At 47.7% G+C, this 18398-nt stretch overlaps 2 protein-coding genes across 3 annotated transcripts; both read left to right on the top strand.

The window, feature by feature from the left end:
• Positions 1 to 6181: 6181 nt before the first annotated feature.
• LOC120693123 (protein WHAT'S THIS FACTOR 1, chloroplastic-like) lies at positions 6182 to 8348 on the top strand. Its single transcript, XM_039976524.1, has one exon. The coding sequence runs from the start codon at positions 6433 to 6435 to the stop codon at positions 7783 to 7785; it is 1353 nt and encodes a 450-aa protein (XP_039832458.1). The 5' UTR covers positions 6182 to 6432; the 3' UTR covers positions 7786 to 8348.
• Positions 8349 to 12896: 4548 nt separating this feature from the next.
• On the top strand, positions 12897 to 16475 carry LOC120691140 (3-ketoacyl-CoA synthase 10-like). Of its 2 annotated transcripts, XM_039974128.1 has the most exons (3): positions 12911 to 13620; positions 14899 to 15723; positions 15766 to 16475. In XM_039974128.1, exons 1-3 carry the CDS (start codon positions 13210 to 13212, stop codon positions 16126 to 16128), a joined length of 1599 nt encoding a protein of 532 aa, XP_039830062.1. In that variant the 5' UTR covers positions 12911 to 13209; the 3' UTR covers positions 16129 to 16475. The 2 variants fall into 2 exon arrangements, with proteins under 2 accessions (XP_039830060.1, XP_039830062.1); XM_039974126.1 differs by having other exon boundaries at positions 12897 to 13620; positions 14899 to 16475.
• The last annotated feature ends 1923 nt before the right edge of the window (positions 16476 to 18398 follow it).

Below are 18398 nucleotides of genomic sequence, written 5' to 3'. Positions count from 1 at the left end.
TGGGATTGGGCGAAGAGGATTGTGTCGTAGGGGCAGAATCCCAATGGCAGGAGATGGAGCCGGCGTGGTGGTGGGGGCAATCTGGATGGCAGCAGATGAGCCGACCTCGCGGAGGGCTCACGTCCGGCAGGAGTAGGCGGAGCGGCGCCGTTTCCGACGGAGCGCAGGGTGTTGGGGCGGCCCCGGGACGAGGTTGCGCCGGCGCGACGGGGGATGCGAGGGCTGCGCAGACCAGGCGGCGACGATGACGAGGCGCGCAGTGGCGCGGCCGAGGACGACGAGGTCGGGGCAGCGCGGGGCCGGGGCAGGGCGGCGTCGGGGCGGCGCCGGGGACGAGCTAGCGCCGGCGCGGCAGGGGACGCGAGGGCTGCGCAGACCGGGCGGCGGCGGCGACGAGGCACGCGGTGGCGCGGCCGAGGACGACGAGGCCGGGGCAGCGCGCGGGGCCGGGGCAGGGGATCCACGCGCGGCCAGGGATGGGGGCGGCGGCGCACGCGGGCGAGCGAACAGGGGATGCGGGCCGGGGTGACGTCAATCTGAATTTAGTGAAGTGCGGGAGAGAAGGACGGAGATTTGTTGGGGGCAGTGCTCGGTTAGTGCCGGCTAGCCTTATCAGCCGGCACTAACGTGCCCTCTGTGACGTCATCTTTCAATGTTAGTGCCGGCTGGTAATTCTAGCCGGCACTAACGTGAATTCTTAGTGCCGGCTAGAATTACCAGCCTGCACTAACTTGTCCCACCTGGCGGGAAATAAAATTTGCCCGCGCCAATTCCCTTTTACACAAAATTTTTAATATTAGTAAATTTATTCGTAATAGGCTTAATAATTAGATTAATATAACAAAAATTGATATCTTAATTTTTTAAGCATATTGTTAATTATATCTACACAATAATAATAGTAATTGAAGTAAATGAACGAATATGCTTCCATTATCAATTATGTGTAGCTTATAGGATTTATATGTATATATGCTTCTGTTATTCGTAATAAATCGAAAACATTTCATTTTTATCCATGCGAAAATATTCAAAAAAAACTTTTCAATAATAGCCTATACAATGATGTGATCAATTCGCAAATTACTTGATTATTTGTTTGTAATTTAATGTTTCAACGCTTCTAGTAATGCAAAATTAGTGAAAGTAAATAATATTTATACCATGCAAAAATATAATATTATCTGAAGATGATATTGTGTCCTAATTGCATGAATAGTATCGAGAATTGAGATAAATACGACACGGTGTGTTACATTACATCACTTAATGAGAAAATACAACATATAATTTATATAAAACTACTACTCATTATCATTATCTACTGCAACATTGATAATCTTCCTTTTGATGAAAGTGTCTTGCGCGTGATCACGACGTAAGTAAGTCGTGTCCTCTTTGGATAAGAGGATGCTGGGGTCAACGTCAATTGAGAATGGAGGAAGGTCATCAATCTGGTCATAATCTTCCGAATTGTCCGAAATATCCTCAACTCCAACAACTTTTCTTTTTCCTGGAAGAACTATGTGCCGTTTCGGCTCATTTCCAGCCTTGTCTGCTTCAGGCGTCTTATCCGACATCTTCTTCGGTTTGCTCGACACGTCCTTCACATAGAACACTTGTGTCACATCCTTAACTAGAATGAATGGTTCATCTTTATATCCAATCTTTTTAAAGTCAACTATGGTCTTCCCATACCGGTCCTTCGTTACGCCTTCTCCAGCCACCCATTCGCAACGAAATAGAGGAACAACTATGGGTCCATATTCAAGCTCCCATATCTCCTCTATGACACCATAGTAGTTGTTCTTTTCTCTATTACTATTTACTATACACATATGGACACCACTGTTTTGGTTGGTGCTTTTTTTGTCTTGACCTCTCGTGTAAAATGTATACCCATTGATTTCGTACCCTTGGTATTGCTGGACGGTGATTGATAGTCCCCTAGCAAGCCATTGAAGTTCTTGATCAACTGTGTTGTTGCCCAATAATTTTTGTCTGAACCAGCCGTCCAAAGTTTTTATATGTTGGCGTGTAATCCAAGCAAAATTCTTCTGTGGATTTTCAGTCTGTATAATATTCATGTGCTCGTCAATATATGGAGCCACCTTGGATGAATTCTGAAGAACCGTGAAGTTCGCTTGGCTGAACTCACTACAAGGGATGTTCACATTACATTTCTTTCCTAGTGTGCCTTTTCCCTTTAGTCGCCCCTCATGGTGTGACACAGGGAGCCCAATCAGATTGAGATCAGGTAGATAGTCAACGCAAAACTCAATGACCTCCTCTGTTCCATAGCCCTTAGCAATGCATCCTTCTGAGCGAGAATGTTTACGCACGTACTTCTTCATTACTGTCATGAACCTCTCGAAAGGGAACATATTGTGTAGAAAAACAGGACCCAGGATAGTTATTTCTGTCACAATATGAACTAGAAGGTGTATCATAATGTTGAAGAAGGAAGGTGGGAAGAGCATCTCGAAGCTGATAAGACATTCGACAATGTCTTTCTGCAGCTTTATTAGATTATTTGGATTAATTGCTTTCTGCGAAATTTCATTCATGAACACATAAAGCTTTACAACTGCCAATCTCACATTTTCCGGTAGAACATCCCTCAGTATAACCGGAAGTAATTGTGTCATCATGACGTGGCAGTCATGGGACTTCAAGTTTTAGATTTTCTTCTCTTTCACATTTATTTTGCCATGTATATTTGAGGAGTACCCAGACGGGATCTTGATACTGTTCAAGCAATCGAACATACTTTCCTTCTCTTCTTTGCTCAGATTATAGCTGGCAGGTTTTAAATAGTGGCGTCCTTTGTCTCTCTTCTCGGGTTGCAAGCCTTGTCGTCCAACTAGCTGCTGCATGTCGCGCCTTGTTTCCAATGTGTCTTTTGACTTACCATGCACTCCCACGAAGCCTAGTAGGTTCACGCAAAGATTCTTCGACAGATGCATCACATCAATTGCGTTGCGAACCTGTAAGATTTGCCAATAAGGTAGGTTCCACAATATAGACTTATTTTTCCACATTGGAACATGTCTCTGGTCATCCTTGGGAACAGGTTGGCTACCGGAACCCTTTCTAAATACTACCTTCACATCCTTGATCATCGAGAACACACGCTTTCCATTACGGAACAGAGGCTTAGGACGAGTTTCGGACTCTCCTTTGAAATGCTTCCCTTCGGTTCTTAGGGGGTGATCGGTAGGAAGGAATCAGCGATGTCCCATGTATACGCACTTCTTACAGTGTTTCAAATAAATGCTATTGGTCTCATCATAACAGTGGGTGCAGGCCATGTATCCCATGTTCGACTGTCCTGAATGTTTTACAAGTGCAGGCCAATCATTGATGCATACAAAAAGCAAAGCTCGGAGGTGGAAGGACTCCTGTTTATACTCATCCCACACACGTAGACCTTTTTCTTTCCAGAGTAGTAAGAGATCATTCATCAAGGATTGCAGGAACACATCAATGTCGTTGCCAGGTTCTTTTGGCCCTTCTATAAGCACCGGCATCATGATGAACTTATGCTTCAGCCACAATCAAGGAGGAAGATTGAACATACATAGGGTCACGGGCCATGTACTATGAGCGCTGCCAAACTCACTGTACGGATTCATTCCATCCGCACTTAGAGCAAATCTTATATTTCTTGGGTCGTTGTCAAATTGAGGATACTCTCGGTTAAGGTTTCTCCACTGGGACCCATCTGCTGGGTGTCTGATCATGTGATCCTCCTTACGGTCTTCTTTGTGCCACCGCATCAACTTAGCATTATCCTTATTTTTAAAAAAGTGTTTCAGACGTGGTATTATAGGGAAGTACCACACCAACTTTGCGAGAACTCTCTTCTTTACCGGCTGCCCATCAACATCACTTGGATCATCTCGCTTGATCTTATACCGCAATGCGCTGCAAACAGGACAAGCTTCCAAGTTCTCATATTCGCCGCGATACAGGATGCAGTCGTTAGGACATGCGTGAATCTTCTGCACGTCCAATCCAAGAGGGCAAACCATATTTTTAGCTTTGTATGTTGTTGACGGCAGTTCATTACCCTCAAGAAGCATGTTCTTTACAATCTTTAATAGCTCACCAAATCCCTTATCGATGACACCATCAGTTGCCTTCCATTTCAGCATCTCCAGCGTGGTACCCAACTTCTTCTGCTCCGGTTTGCAACTAGGGAACAACGGCCTTTTGTGATCCTCCAATATTTTCTCGAACTTTAATGCCTCCTTCACAGTCTCACTGTCTTTCTGTGCATCAAACAACGCCTGACCTAGCTCATCATGTGGCTCCTCTTGTGCAACATTTGCTTCACCCTCGTCCATTGGTTCATCTTGAAAGCCACCTGCTTCATGAACCCATGCCCAATCCGGAAGGTTGTTATCATCATCGGCATCTTCTTCATTATCTTCCATCATAACTCCAACTTCGTCGTGCTTGGTCCAAAGGATATAGTTACTCATGAATCCATTTAAGGCCTGGTGATTCCATAAAGTATCTCTTTTTCGGAATTCCTTTTTATTTTCGCAAACACTGCATGGACAACACATTAAACCCTTTGGCGACCTATTTGCCATTGCCGCCTTGAGAAAAGAATCTAAACCCTAAATCCATGCCGAGGTGCTCCGGCTGCCGTGCATCCATTGCCGGTCCATATGTAATTAATTACCGTATAAAAACAAAAATCAATTCTACATATCTCAAATTGGCATAATTGTTGCTAAAAGAACGTACACAAATAAATGTCTCAACATCCAACACAAATTATCCAAAGAAATTAGAATATGCAAATTATCGGCGGAACTTATTTCTTGTGAAACTTATGTACAAATTAAAAAAATCATGCTCATTATCCCTAAAAACAAGTTACTATGAAATAATTCGAAAAAAATTTGTAAATGTGTCATATGCCGCCTATCTAGTAAACCTAAAGTAAATAGCAAAATAAATTGGCACAATAACATATACACATGTCACCATGAAATAATTCGAAAAAATCATTCTAAATGTGTGATAGTCAAACTATATAGTAAACCTTCTCTAAAAAACAACAAATAATTCTACCTTGCTCAAATTAATGAACAAATTGATAAATCATGCTTATTTTCCCTCATCCTTAAAATCTTTAAAATTTTATATAATAATATATACACATGTCCCCGTGAAATAATTCAAAAAAAATTACTCTAAATGTGTCATAGTCAAACTATCTAGTAAACTTTCTCTAAAAAACAACAAATCAATTATACTTTGCTCAAATTAATGAACAAATCAGAAAATTATGCTTATTTTTCCTGAACCTTAAAATCACTATTTTCTTTATCTAGAAAGCATTAAACAAAAGAATAAACACCGTAAAAAAAGAGTGGAAGAAGCTGCTAACCTTTGGTGCACTTAGATGGGTGAAATCCTCACAAATTTTGAGAAAAATGGGCGGCACCTCCTCTCTAACACGTCGTGGGAGAGAGGAGAAGCTCGGTCAGATGGATGGGTCGGGCTGAGGAAGAAGAGAAGAGGTATATACGAGTCAACTTAGTGCCGGCTAAAGGTTCCAGCCGGCACTAAACGTCGCCTGCTGGACTCCCCAGTTAGTGCCGGCTGGACTCCCCAACCGGCACTAACTTAGCTTTTGACCGTTGCCTGTGAGTTGTTGACCGTTGGGGGTGACACGTTAGTGCCGGTTCTAGAATCTAGCCGGCACTAATGTGCTCGTCGTGTACTGTACACGCACGTTAGTACCGGCTCTTATCTGACCGGCACTAAAGTGCTGGTACCGATGTACAGTTCCCCAGTAGTGGCAGTTGCGACCTTTGCGGCGGTGGCCATAGGATGCAAGCGGGGCGGGCTCCGCCGCAAATCCGCTGGTTCATAGGAAATACTCCGCATTTAGTATTTGCACTCGTCCTAGACGCTAGTCGCTAGTCGCTAGTAGCCTAGTAATACAAGGAGTACAAAAACCGCCTTCATCGGAGACGTAGAGGGCAAACTTGATTGGTGGGCCGAAGACCTACGAGACCTCCTCCTTTTAGGCCTTCGCGGTCTCTCTTCTCTTCTACAGTTAGCTGTGGGCTTAAGATTAGGCCCAAATGAAGAGAGCCCAACAAGCCTAATCGAGAAATGGGCTGCGATACTTGTTTCTGACCACATCAAAACACGCGCGCGGCCCTTGCCTCCCTTTTCAGCTCTTCTGCATCCCTTGTGGCCTTGTCACCCGTCGGCCTCTCCAGCTCTACCGCCGCCGCCGCCGCCGCCTTCTGTGCCGTGTTCCTCTTCTCGCCGCCCTTCAGCGGCGCAACTAGCTCCGTGTCCTCGGCGTCCTCCTCCAAGCTTCCTACTTCTTAAAATAGAGTTATTACTGCAGCTGCTCGATCTCTTCTGCTTGTGCAATTCCTGGCCGCCCCACACGCCATGCGCGCAACATGTTCGCGCAATCGCCTGAGCGAGCTGCTTCGCTGCCGGGGCCAGGGCCAGGGCCAGTGGCAATGCCAGTGCCCGTACCAGCTTGCGCTCGTGCGGGGCATGACGCGGGGCCGCAGCGTGAAGGAACGGAGCAAGAAGAAGCGCGTGCACGCGCTCGAGGTGGCCATCGAGCGCTGGAAGGTGCTCTCCAAGGTGCTCACCGTCGTCGAGGCGCTCAAGAAGGAGGAGGAGCACGTCACCCCGCTCAAGCGCCTCGAGATCCTGCGGCCGCAGCTTGGCCTCGTCAAGCCGCACAAGGTGGCCCACTTCGTGCGCCGCTCGCCGCACCTGTTCGAGGTGTGTCGCGACAGCCGCGGCGTCATGTGGGCGGGGCTCTCGCCGCAGGCAGAGGCGCTCGTCGAGGAGGAGGCGCGCCTGCTGGAGGAGCACTCACCCACGGCCGCGCAGTATGTCACCAGGATGCTCATGATGTCCGTGGACAGGCGGCTGCCAATCGACAAGATCGCCCACTTCCGTCGCGACATGGGGCTTCCTCATGACTTTCGGACGCGGTGGGTACACATGTTCCCCGAGCAGTTCAGGGTGGTCAGGTTGGAGGATGGTGAGTATCTGCAGCTTGTCTCTTGGAACCCAAACTGGGCAGTCACTGAGCTTGAGAAGAAGGCTGCCGCATCATCTGGTGATGCCAATGCCAGTCCTCCAGGAGAGCTCTCGCTACCGTTCCCGTTGAAATTCCCACCAAATTTTACAAGTTACTATAGGTTTCGAGGAAAAGCTCATCACTATGTGAAGACGGGCAATACCGAGCAGTTTCAAAAGATCACCTACCTGTCCCCTTATGCGGAGGTGAAGGGATTGACTCCAGGCACTCCAGAGTTTGATAAGAGGGCTGTTGCAGTAATGCACGAGATACTGAGCTTCATGTTGGAAAAGAGGCTGGTGACCGATCACCTTACACATTTCCGCCATGAGTTTGTAATGCCGCAGAAGCTGATGAGGTTACTCTTGAAGCATTATGGCATCTTTTATGTTTCTGAGAGGGGGAAGAGATTGAGCGTGTTCTTAACAGAGGCATATGATGGGACAGAATTGGTAGAGAAGTGCCCATTGGTGAGGTGGAGGGAAAAGCTCCTTCAACTTACTGGTTATAGAGGGAGGATGAAGTATCTTGGTAAATTTGACGCATCTTCTGATTCAGAGGGTTACTTATTAGGTGGTGGTGGTGATGATGCTGTACTGCACATTGAAAGTGAAAATTCGGATGACATCTTAGATAGCTGTTCTATTTCAGATGATTCTGAGATGGATTTAGGGGATACGGATGAATTTTGCAGAGACTGAATTGTTGGGTGTGCATGTGTAGCACAGAAGCACAGTTTTTTGTTTTTGGTTTCATTAAAACAAAACTCAGAAGAAATTGCTTCTGACAGTAGGCTCTGGATATAATTGTAGACTATTCCCTAGCTGCTGGTTTTCCCAGAGTTCCAGGTTCTAGCCCAAGCTTAAACATATTGAGGCAGATTGGGTATTGTTTTCTCGGTACTGACGTATTTGGGCTTCCAAATATTATCCAAAGCACAAACAAATTGCAATGATAGGATATGACAGGGTTGAATTTTGTTTGTACCATGTTCCATTCATGTCATAAAACCAGATCAGTGGCCTATGATATCTTCTTTGGGAAAATAATGGATGAGACAACATGCAACGTGCTGTACTCAAGTTATGATTCTGTCCAAGATATATTCATTAAACAGTCTTAGCTTTCCTTTCAGCACTCCAGAAGGCAGGAAGTGATGAAGTAGAAGTTCAGACATGCACGTAGACCTCCCGGTGTCATTGATTAATGATAACTTTATATACAAGCAATTTTATAGTATGAATGAACAAATTGATTGCAATAATCTGTCAATTGGAGTTGTTCTGCACTCTCCTTTTGTTAATTTGACTTTGGTGTGCAAAGCATGATACGCTGACCTATAATTTATTGCCTAATGACTAATAAGTGTGCAACTGGTGATGTAGTAAAATATTTGTGGAATATGTCAACACTTTCTCTATCCTTTAATATGTCTAATATCTGCTCTATCTACTTTCATGATGATATGGTGATTAGATTTGCTTCCTTGCTGGTCTTGCTTTAGAGCTTTTCTAGATGTTGTTAGTCTTAAGTTTCATTTGCTTTGTGTTGTGCACGTTATGAATGTCTATTTGGCTATATTTTAACCTATGTACTTTGAAGGTTACACTCTCCTTCTCTGGTTGATTCAAGTGCCACTGAAGTTTGCAAACATGCACACAGTGCATCCTCCTTTTTTTGGATTAAGAAAGGGGTTCATATTACATATAACTGAATTTCTTTTCTCCTGGCTGGTGTATATTTTCACCAATTTAGCAAAAGTAATGAGTATGTGGAGTTATGATATTAACTGGCAAGTGGCAATCTGGCATCTTTCTTTCTGTCGTCCCCCTGATAATGTGCCATCCCTTACATTGCCCAGCAAATTCTGTGACTGGCTTTAAAGCAGTATTAGATGCTGTCCTACTGTACTAGACATCTCTTGGTGCTTCCTGAAACTAGCAAACTAACCGTTTTGTGTGGTGAAGTATGAGCTGATTAACCTGTTTTTTTTGTGCTATGGTGCAGCAAATAGAAAAGAAAACCAGCCTCTAGCCTCCAGGTGAAAAAAATCCCTTGTTTCAGGCATTTTAAACTGCTGGTATTATTGTTTTTAGCCGAAATTGCTGGTATTATTTATGCATGTCATGTTAGCTTCAAAACAACAAAGTGGTGTAGCATGTGCATTCTGTTTATTTGTACCAATAATTTGCAATGTTCTTATGTGAAATTCCTTCTTTGTGCTTATCTTTTTGTCTTTTAACAGGAGATATTTCACTTCATCGTTCACTGGCCTGTCCATGGCCGTGTTTGGTTGTCCCTGAGAAAAATGTCATGAAAATTTTTCGTCACTTTATCGTTCGCAAATAAATTTCGTTTAGTACTTCATGCATGCATTCGTCTTTTTATGAGAAAATTCTCAGGGGAAGAACCAAACACGGCGCATGGAGAAAAGATCCACCATCTCTTCTGCAAACATGCTCACATGGCGATCAGAGGCGCGGCTTAATGCAACCACATGGGAGCAAGACGCCCCCATTTACTTTCCTCCTGGGTCGTTGCCACCATGAATGTAGTTCCTGCTCTACAGATCTCCCGTCCGTCGGCGTCCGGCCATCCTCTTGATGCTTATTTGGATGGGCGCCATGTTCCTTATTTAAGGCTCCACACGGCAACGAGTCCTGATTCTTGACGCAGGGTTCGCCGTTTCGGTCGGAAAGACCGAAATTTCGGTACTTTTTCCCGTTTTCGCTACTCACCGGGAAGCGAATTTCGGTCCGGAAAGTGGGTGATTTTAGTTTCAAATTCAAAAATATGAAAGTCAAACTTTGGTAAAAAAAACGAAATTCGGAACAGTAAAAACGAAATGGTGAACCGAGCCTAACAATGGCGGTGCTGTTAGGAGTTCATCAGATTGACAAAATCGCATTCTTACTGGCACACTCAAGATATTCCCCAGTCGTTCAGATTTCTGGGTTCGTTATGGCTTGGCACTGCTCGGAGAGCCGACCATCTTTTCCACAGGAACTGGAGACGCCATGGAATGGAGTATCCTCTTTACCCCCCATCAAACAAAATTCTTGTTTCCAAGCCATTTGAATTCTGAATTAGTTGCTTGCCTGCATTTGCTAAAAGATGTTTTTGATGTGCAGAAAGGTGTGCCATCCTGGATGTCTGGACCATAAATCCATCAGGCCATCATGAAATCGGAACACCTCTCCAGCTGAAACTGTTGCAGCAGTACCATTAAGAGGTACTGTGTGAACCGCCGTGTCAATTTAGGGGGCTGGAAGTTGTTGCTGGCATCCACTATGCACATTAATCTTTGTCCCCATCACTGTACATGATACATGAAAAAGGAATACACACGCGTTTGACCGGGCAAACGGAAACATTCAACTTTCTCAACCGTCTCATTTGCTGCTGTCATTAAGTCATTGTTATCCTCCTGAAGTCCTGATCGTGACTGATTTTTTTTGTGTGTGTCAGATCTGAGTAGGTCTCCAATGGGAAAGCAAGCTCCCGAGTGATGTAGCGAGCCGAACCCCCAACCAACTGCTCGCATCGATGTAAGGATAAAATGTCACTAGCATGGTGGTTAACCCTCGCGGACTGGGGTCATCAAGCCGTCGCTTTTGGCATGAATGGGCAACAGCTCTTGCCGCTGTCACTCTTTGCCTGTCAATCTCTGAGGTCTTCGTTTTTTTTGAGACCATAAGATCTTCGTGTTCTGGCTTGCTGAGTTGTCTTCTTCAGAGCCAATGAAGCCGAGCCGAGCACGGTGTTCCCTGTTTCCTTGTCGGCAATTTTGTGAAACAGTGTGCACAATCCGAAATGATTTATTATTGACACTTGACAGTAATTTTGTTGTAAGAAGCAGAGACGCATGGCATTATTATTGACGCGTTCCTGAATTCTCGGGGTATACTTGTGCGATGTATACCTGTCAAAAATATTGAGGCAGATGGGATGGTACCGTCCGGTTTCAATGCCACGAACGATCGAGTCCCCCAAGCAGTTTGGCGGAGCCACACCATCACCACCACCACCACCACCTAATTAAGAGCCGTCCGTGAGATGAGATCGAGCTCGCCGTCTTCTCAGCTCGGGGAATGAGCTCCAGCCTCCAGCTATGGCCGAGCACCGCCGCTGCACTGCACTGCACTGCACTGCACAGCAGCAACCGGCCAGACAGGCCCAATTCATTTCGCCCCGGCGAGGTTAGGTGCCGGCGCTAGGCGAGACCGCGAGAGGCGGCATGGCATGGCATGGGCATGGATGCCGCCGATCCCAAGGGCCAAGGGCTCCACCACCCACCGGGCACCGGCCCATCCGCGATCCGCCACCCCCTCCCGACATTATCTCCACGTACGAGTACGACCACGCAGACGTGCGCTTCAGCTCGCAGCTGCTAGGGCATTTTCAGTGCAGCGATACCTCACGGCGTCGAGTGTCAATGGACCCGACTTCTGTGCAGTTGCTAGGGCACTTTCAGCTGCTAATGCTAGTCTGATCAAGAGTTCATGACGATTCAGTGCAGCCATACGTTTCGCTTCCAACTTCTTTTTTTGGGTGTCTGGAATGACTAATGAGGATGCGCGTCATTGTTCTTAAGAGAATCCGGACAGCTCTAGTCCGTTCCAGACTTCCAGGCCCTCAAAGGAAAGCCAGGCACGCCTGCTCATGTCATGCGGATAAAGCATGCGTATCTTCTTCCCACAAGTAACAAACATGGCGTGTGGTCAGTGGTCACACGCTACAAGTACAGGAACCTGCAACTTTTACAGCCAAAGCGCTGTATCTCTCTCATCATATTTGTACTGTATATGAATGTGTCAAACCACCTAGCTTAACTTTGATGATGGAGTGAAGATGTCCAAGGCTTAAATCCCAAGTCCTCATGTTATGCATGCAATTGCACACCCAGTGCTTTTCATGCTGGTACTAAGGGGGTGTTTAGTTGGTGAAAAAATTTGGGTTTGGCTACTGTAGCATATTTCGTTGTTATTTGACAATTAATGTCCAATCATAGATTAATTAGTATCATTAGATTCATTTAGTAGGAATCAGTTAGACTATGTAATTAATTATTTTTTCAACTGTAAAAATTTGACGTGACAGATACTACGTAATTTTTTTTTAACTAAACGCAGCCTAAAACCCAGTGAGCATGCAAAAAAAGTCCTGTGCCGCTGGGTAGTTCGTCAGCAGGCTGGACCCACATGGCAGCCTCATAACACCATGCCGCAACACAAGCATGCCGCAACACAAGGGAGGCTGATCGACGAAGTGATCTCCCCTTCTCCGCCCGTCCCTGCCCAGCCTCCTCTAATGGCATTAACTGCCACGCACCCACCCACCCACCCGCCATCTCCTCCCCTACCCGGCTGCTCCTCCTGCTGTGCTAGACCTGGGCAAATGTCGGGTCGGGTCGGGTTCGGGTCGGGTCAAGGCCGGGTCACGGGTCGCATAGGACGGCCCGCGCCCGACCCGTACCTATCACCGGGTCGGGTCGGGTTGGCCCGTGCACCCTGCGCGGGCGTGTCGGGTCGGGTTTTTTTCGGGTTGGGTCGGGTTTTTTGGCCTTTGGGTTGGGTTTTTCGGGTTGGGTCGGGTTTTGGGTCAAAAATCACGGCCCGTGCCCGGCCCGTTGATTGTTGCGGGTCAAAAAATACGGCCCGCGCCCACCCGCCACGTAGCTCGGGTCGGGTCGGGTCGGGTTTTTTTCGGGCGGGTTGGGTCGGGTTGTTCGGGTCGGGTGACCCATGCCCAGATCTATGCTGTGCTAGTAGTACTACTATATCAATACTAGCAAGGATTATAGATACGCCTGCTAACCGGCGACTTGTGCTCCAACTCAGCAATAACGTGCAGCTTGTATTGGCGGGGTCCGCAGCAACACGCAGCCAATAGCAGATCGGGAAGCACGTATGCGCCCGCTTACGCCGGCGTCTCAATATTCGCTCGCCACCTTCTCTTTCTTCCCTTCTCTCTCCGCCAACAAAACTTTTTGCTGACATGTGCAGCAACTCGCCCGCCTACTCAGCCTTATAATACCTGCTCAACTCGCCACTGCTCCTGCCACTGCGACCAGCAGCTAGCTCCGCATCCAAGTGCGCAGCAAGGGCAGAGAGGGCGAGGGCGCCATGGCGCGGGAGCAGGCGCTGCTGTCGACGGAGATCGTGAACCGCGGCGTGGAGCCGTCGGGCCCGGACGCCGGGTCGCCGACCTTCTCGGTGCGCGTGCGGCGCCGGCTGCCGGACTTCCTGCAGTCGGTGAACCTCAAGTACGTGCGCCTCGGGTACCACTACCTGATCAGCCACGGCGTGTACCTGGCCACCATCCCCGTCATCGTGCTGGTGTGCGGCGCGGAGCTGGGCAGCCTCAGCCGCGACGAGCTGTGGGCCAAGGTGTGGGGGGAGGCCACCTACGACCTCGCCACCGTGCTCGCCTTCCTCGCCGTCCTCGCCTTCACCATCTCCGTCTACATCATGTCCAGGCCCAGGCCCGTCTACCTCATCGACTTCGCCTGCTACAAGCCCGCCGACGCGCTCAAGGTAGTAAGCGCATCTATAATCCCGTCCTATATACTCCGGCAGCGTGATTTAATTCATTTGCCTGCAATATAATGCAAGCACAACTGTCCATCCGTATTATTCTAGGTGCCGCACAGATTATTAGCTACTCGCCTCTACCATTAGTACTAATAAAAAGGAAACATGCATGCTTTTCAAGCCTGAAGCTAGCTGTTTCTTCTTTGACATGATTTGCTTGCCTGTTTAATTTGCATGCACTACACATTTCATTGTCATGTTACACACGCATACACAAGAAAGACATGATGCATACCACATCAGATCTGATCTGATCTACTAAGAAAAAATGGATCAGCAGGCTAACGTCTCGAGTTAGGGTGTTGTTTGCGGCTAAGTAGAGTTGGCATGCATAATACTAACAGGGAAGCGATGATGCAAGGAAAATAATCATGTCACTTCGAACTTTATTAGACTCAAACGGGTATAATTGTAGGTTACAAATTAAGTGAGATTCATGAACGTAACTACTCCGGCCAAAAACAAATGCTTAATCTGATTAGCTGGGTTATTGTTGCATCTTCGTATCCCTATATATACTACTTGGTCATTCATGGCATCGTTGGTCTGCTGCTGTAAGATTAGCGCACGCATCTTTCGTAAATGAAAAAGGGAACTCAATTGCGGGATGCGTATGTGATAAATCGATCAAGAACTAGAGGTAGTCATGGCTCATAATTTTGCGCTAACAAGGTTAAAGGGATAACGTACTTGGAAAGGAGGATATATAGCAAGGCCAATTACAGCTAACATGGAGCCGTATGGTATACGAGCCATGGTACACAACACACCCATGTGGCCATGTGCTTTAAGATCGGTGCGCGCACGATTTACAACAAGTACCGTAGCTGTGCCGGTCCTTTAATATGGTCACTGTCTCGGCCAGCTGCTGCCACCAATCGCAGGCCCATAAATGCCGCAAGAAACTTTCAGAGAGTAGCATTCATGAATGCACGTACATTAGCATCTAAACTTTGAATTTTGAACTTTCGTTTAGACATGTAGGTGTCGAATTTTTTTTTGAATTTTGAACTTTGCAACTAAACAAGAAGTTTGTAGTTTTGTGTACGGTTGGGTCGTTGCGGGCGACGCGCAATAACAATCAGCCGTACACGCATGGTTGGGTCGGATACGTCTAGCTGTACGCTATTCGATCCTGCAGCGTGTTCCTCAACTGTCGACAGAATGGATTAGCAGCTGCTAATAACATACTCCAGCAGTAATGAACACGAACGCATGCAGGTGTCCAAGGCGGAGTTCATCGACCTGGCGCGCAAGTCGGGCAAGTTCGACGAGGAGAGCCTGGCGTTCCAGTCGCGCCTGCTGGCCAAGTCCGGCATCGGCGACGAGTCGTACATGCCGCGCTGCGTGTTCGAGCCCAACGCCAACTGCGCCACCATGAAGGAGGGCCGCGCGGAGGCCTCCACGGCCATGTTCGCGGCGCTTGACGAGCTCTTCGACAAGTGCCGCGTCCGCCCCAAGGACGTGGGCGTGCTGGTGGTGAACTGCAGCCTCTTCAACCCGACGCCGTCGCTGTCGGCCATGATCGTCAACCACTACAAGATGCGCGGCAACATCCTGAGCTACAACCTCGGCGGCATGGGCTGCAGCGCCGGCGTCATCGCCGTCGACCTGGCCCGCGACATGCTGCAGGCCAGCGGCGCCGGGCTGGCCGTGGTGGTGAGCACGGAGGCCGTCTCCTTCACGTGGTACCCGGGGAAGCGGCGGTCGATGCTCATCCCGAACGCCTTCTTCCGCGCCGGCTGCGCCGCCGTGCTGCTGTCGAACCGGCGGCGCGACTTCCACCGCGCCAAGTACCAGCTGGAGCACGTGGTGCGCACGCACAAGGGCGCCGACGACCGCGCCTTCCGGTCGGTGTACCAGGAGGAGGACGAGCAGCGGATCAAGGGCCTGTCCATCAGCCGCGACCTGCTGGAGGTGGGCGGGCACGCGCTCAAGACCAACATCACCACGCTGGGCCCCCTGGTGCTGCCCTTCTCGGAGCAGCTGCTCTTCTTCGCGGGGGTGCTGTTCCGCCACCTGTTCCCGGCGTCCTCCAAGGCGGCGGCCGCCGCTCCGCCGCCGGGGGAGGGGGAGGAGGCCTCCTCCGCCGCGGCGCCCTACATCCCGGACTTCAAGCGCGCGTTCGAGCACTTCTGCATGCACGCGGCGAGCGGCGACGTGCTGGAGCACCTGCAGGCCAACCTGGGTCTGCGCGACGCCGACCTGGAGGCCTCCCGCGCCGCGCTGCACCGCTTCGGCAACACCTCCAGCAGCAGCATCTGGTACGAGCTGGCCTACCTCGAGGCCAAGGGCCGCGTCCGCCGGGGCGACCGCGTCTGGCAGCTCGCCTTCGGGTCCGGCTTCAAGTGCAACAGCGCCGTGTGGCGCGCCGTCCGCCGCGTGCGCCGCCCGGCGCGCAGCCCGTGGCTCGACTGCATCGACCGGTACCCGGCGCGCATGGACGCCTAGCTAGACCCAATAAATAAGCGACGATGATGATGGATCATCTATCGTAGGACGCGATCGAGTCTCGCAGGCACAAAAGTGTTGTTGCTGCTTAAGTAAGGTACGTTCGAGCTTTGGTTTGTGTTGCTTGTTTATTTAGCGGTTATTAAGGGAGAAAGAAAGACAGTCCCTAGCTGGTACGGTAGTACCATAATGTGATGCGTGCACTGGAACGGAAGTTGGGCTGTGTGTGAACTTATTATGTATGTGCAATTTTTAATCTGTTTAAGAGTACGTTGGCAATATCTAGATGATGTTGCTGTTATCAAATAATATGTAGTGGTGGCCGGTGTGGTCAACCTTTGGCTTGCCTTGGATGACGTACTGCTGCTATGACACAAGTGCAACTGTGCCAACGATGGCCCTGTTTGGATACTCTAACTTGGTTAGAAGTTAGAGTTAGTTTCTAGCTCTAGACTAATCCTGAACTAACTCTAACCCAAGAGGTGTTTGGATGAAAGGGTTAGAATTGGCTTAAATGCACTTTTCCAATCATTTGGTCCTTTAAATGCTCTTTCTAGCTGGATCTCTTGTGGCCATCTCTTGTGTGGCCTTCTGCCACTCATAAATGTTACAAACAAATCATCTCCACAAACAAAGTAAAAAAACATGATAAAAATTATATTATCCATACAAATGAGATGTCTCACTCAAACATACAAGTCCTCAGTTATGGCAAAAAAAAATTACGCTCCATAAAACAAAGCATGAGCTAACTCATCACGGAACTCGTTCATGTTTGTATCTTCAACAAGAGGTTCATCTTCTGGCCAATCGGAATCAGAAGAGCTAGGCATTGGCATATAATTTTCATCCGCATCACAGGCACCAAATTCTCTATCTGCAATTCTGCTCTCTCGAATAAAATTATGAAGAGCCATACAAGCAACAATAATTCTAGCTTGCTTATCCTCTGGAAAGCTTGGCATGTTTAACAGCATTCTAAATTTCATCTTCAACACTCCAAAAGACCGCTCTATCACATTTCTAACTTTGGCATGTGCATGGTTGAAAGTTTCTTTCATACCTTCCGGCGGTGGGGCGTCATGCCATTGCTCGATATGGTACCTTGTACATCTATATGGTGAAAGGTAGCCCGTCCGATTTGGATATCCCGCACCAACCACATAATACTTCCCTACATATTATGAAAGACAGTCGTATAATGAATATTCTCATGTGCAATTAGATAAAAGTAATTGCGGAACAGTTCAAGTAACAAACCTGATGGTGGATGTGGAAATTTGTGAGCATAAGTAGTCACAGCATCTTTGAATACTCTCATGTCATGTGCTGAACCAGGCCATCCCGACAACACAAAGGTAAATCTCATGTCGAAATCACAAACAGCAAGCACATTCTGACTGGTTTCATTGTGCCTGTTCAAGTATGGAATCCTCTTACTCTTAGGCACACAAGCTTCACATGTGTCCCATCTATAGCACCTATACAGTCGTTGAAGTGTGGCCAGAACGCTGGATTTTCTAATCTTGGGTGCACTTCTGAAAATGTTGGGTCTTTGGGTACAATTATGTCATGTGCTAACCTAAGGAGGCATGTCAAAACTCTATTGAATGTCCTGCTTACTGTCTCCATAGATCTCTCAAAACGGTTGTCACCCTGTCTAACTGACTGTGGTGACCCAACAATCCATAAAAACATAGCAAGAGCCTCTACGGATGTCATTTTTCTAGTGTTCCTCAACCCATATGACTCAACCAAAGTACTATGTAGCCTGTTAAACAAAGGTCTCTCAACTCTAAACATATTGTAGCATTGGGTATCTTGGGCTAGTGTATCCATCACCCAAACCAAACCAGGATATCGACTGGGTCTTCTAGGTAGTTTCACTAGGTAGTTATCAGAGTACATACCCAATATGGGAACCAATTGCACGATCACCTTCTGAGCCTCCACCAAATTGTTGCGGCACATGGATATGATCTCATCCTCACTGCTGCCGCCTCCAGCATCTTGGTCTTCTTCCTGCTTAAACACATGTAACATATTGTCAGCATAAAATTAGTGCAAGCAAATAAATTCATTTAACACACATATAACAATTTCAAGTAGTGCAAGCAAATAAATTCAGCCCACAGATAATAGGTTCAACACATAGCATAAAAAGTTCATGACATCACAGAAATAGATCCTAACTACTCCAAGTTGTTGTCCCTGCACATAGAAATAGGTTCAACACCTTACACATCACACAGACACACACACTTGACATC

Source organism: Panicum virgatum, chromosome 9N, assembly GCF_016808335.1.
Source record: "Panicum virgatum strain AP13 chromosome 9N, P.virgatum_v5, whole genome shotgun sequence".
NCBI classification, from domain to species: domain Eukaryota; kingdom Viridiplantae; phylum Streptophyta; class Magnoliopsida; order Poales; family Poaceae; genus Panicum; species Panicum virgatum.
Note: the sequence above shows the minus strand (reverse complement) of the source record. Positions and strands in the feature narration are given on the sequence as shown.

Bases quoted from the DNA above. Each gene is read 5' to 3' on its own strand.
- LOC120693123 (XM_039976524.1), top strand. From the start codon at position 6,433: ATGCGCGCAACATGTTCGCGCAATCGCCTGAGCGAGCTGCTTCGCTGC.
- LOC120691140 (XM_039974126.1), top strand. From the start codon at position 13,210: ATGGCGCGGGAGCAGGCGCTGCTGTCGACGGAGATCGTGAACCGCGGC. The intron at 13,621-14,898 runs GTAGTAAGCGCA...GAACGCATGCAG, and splicing joins AGCCCGCCGACGCGCTCAAG to GTGTCCAAGGCGGAGTTCAT.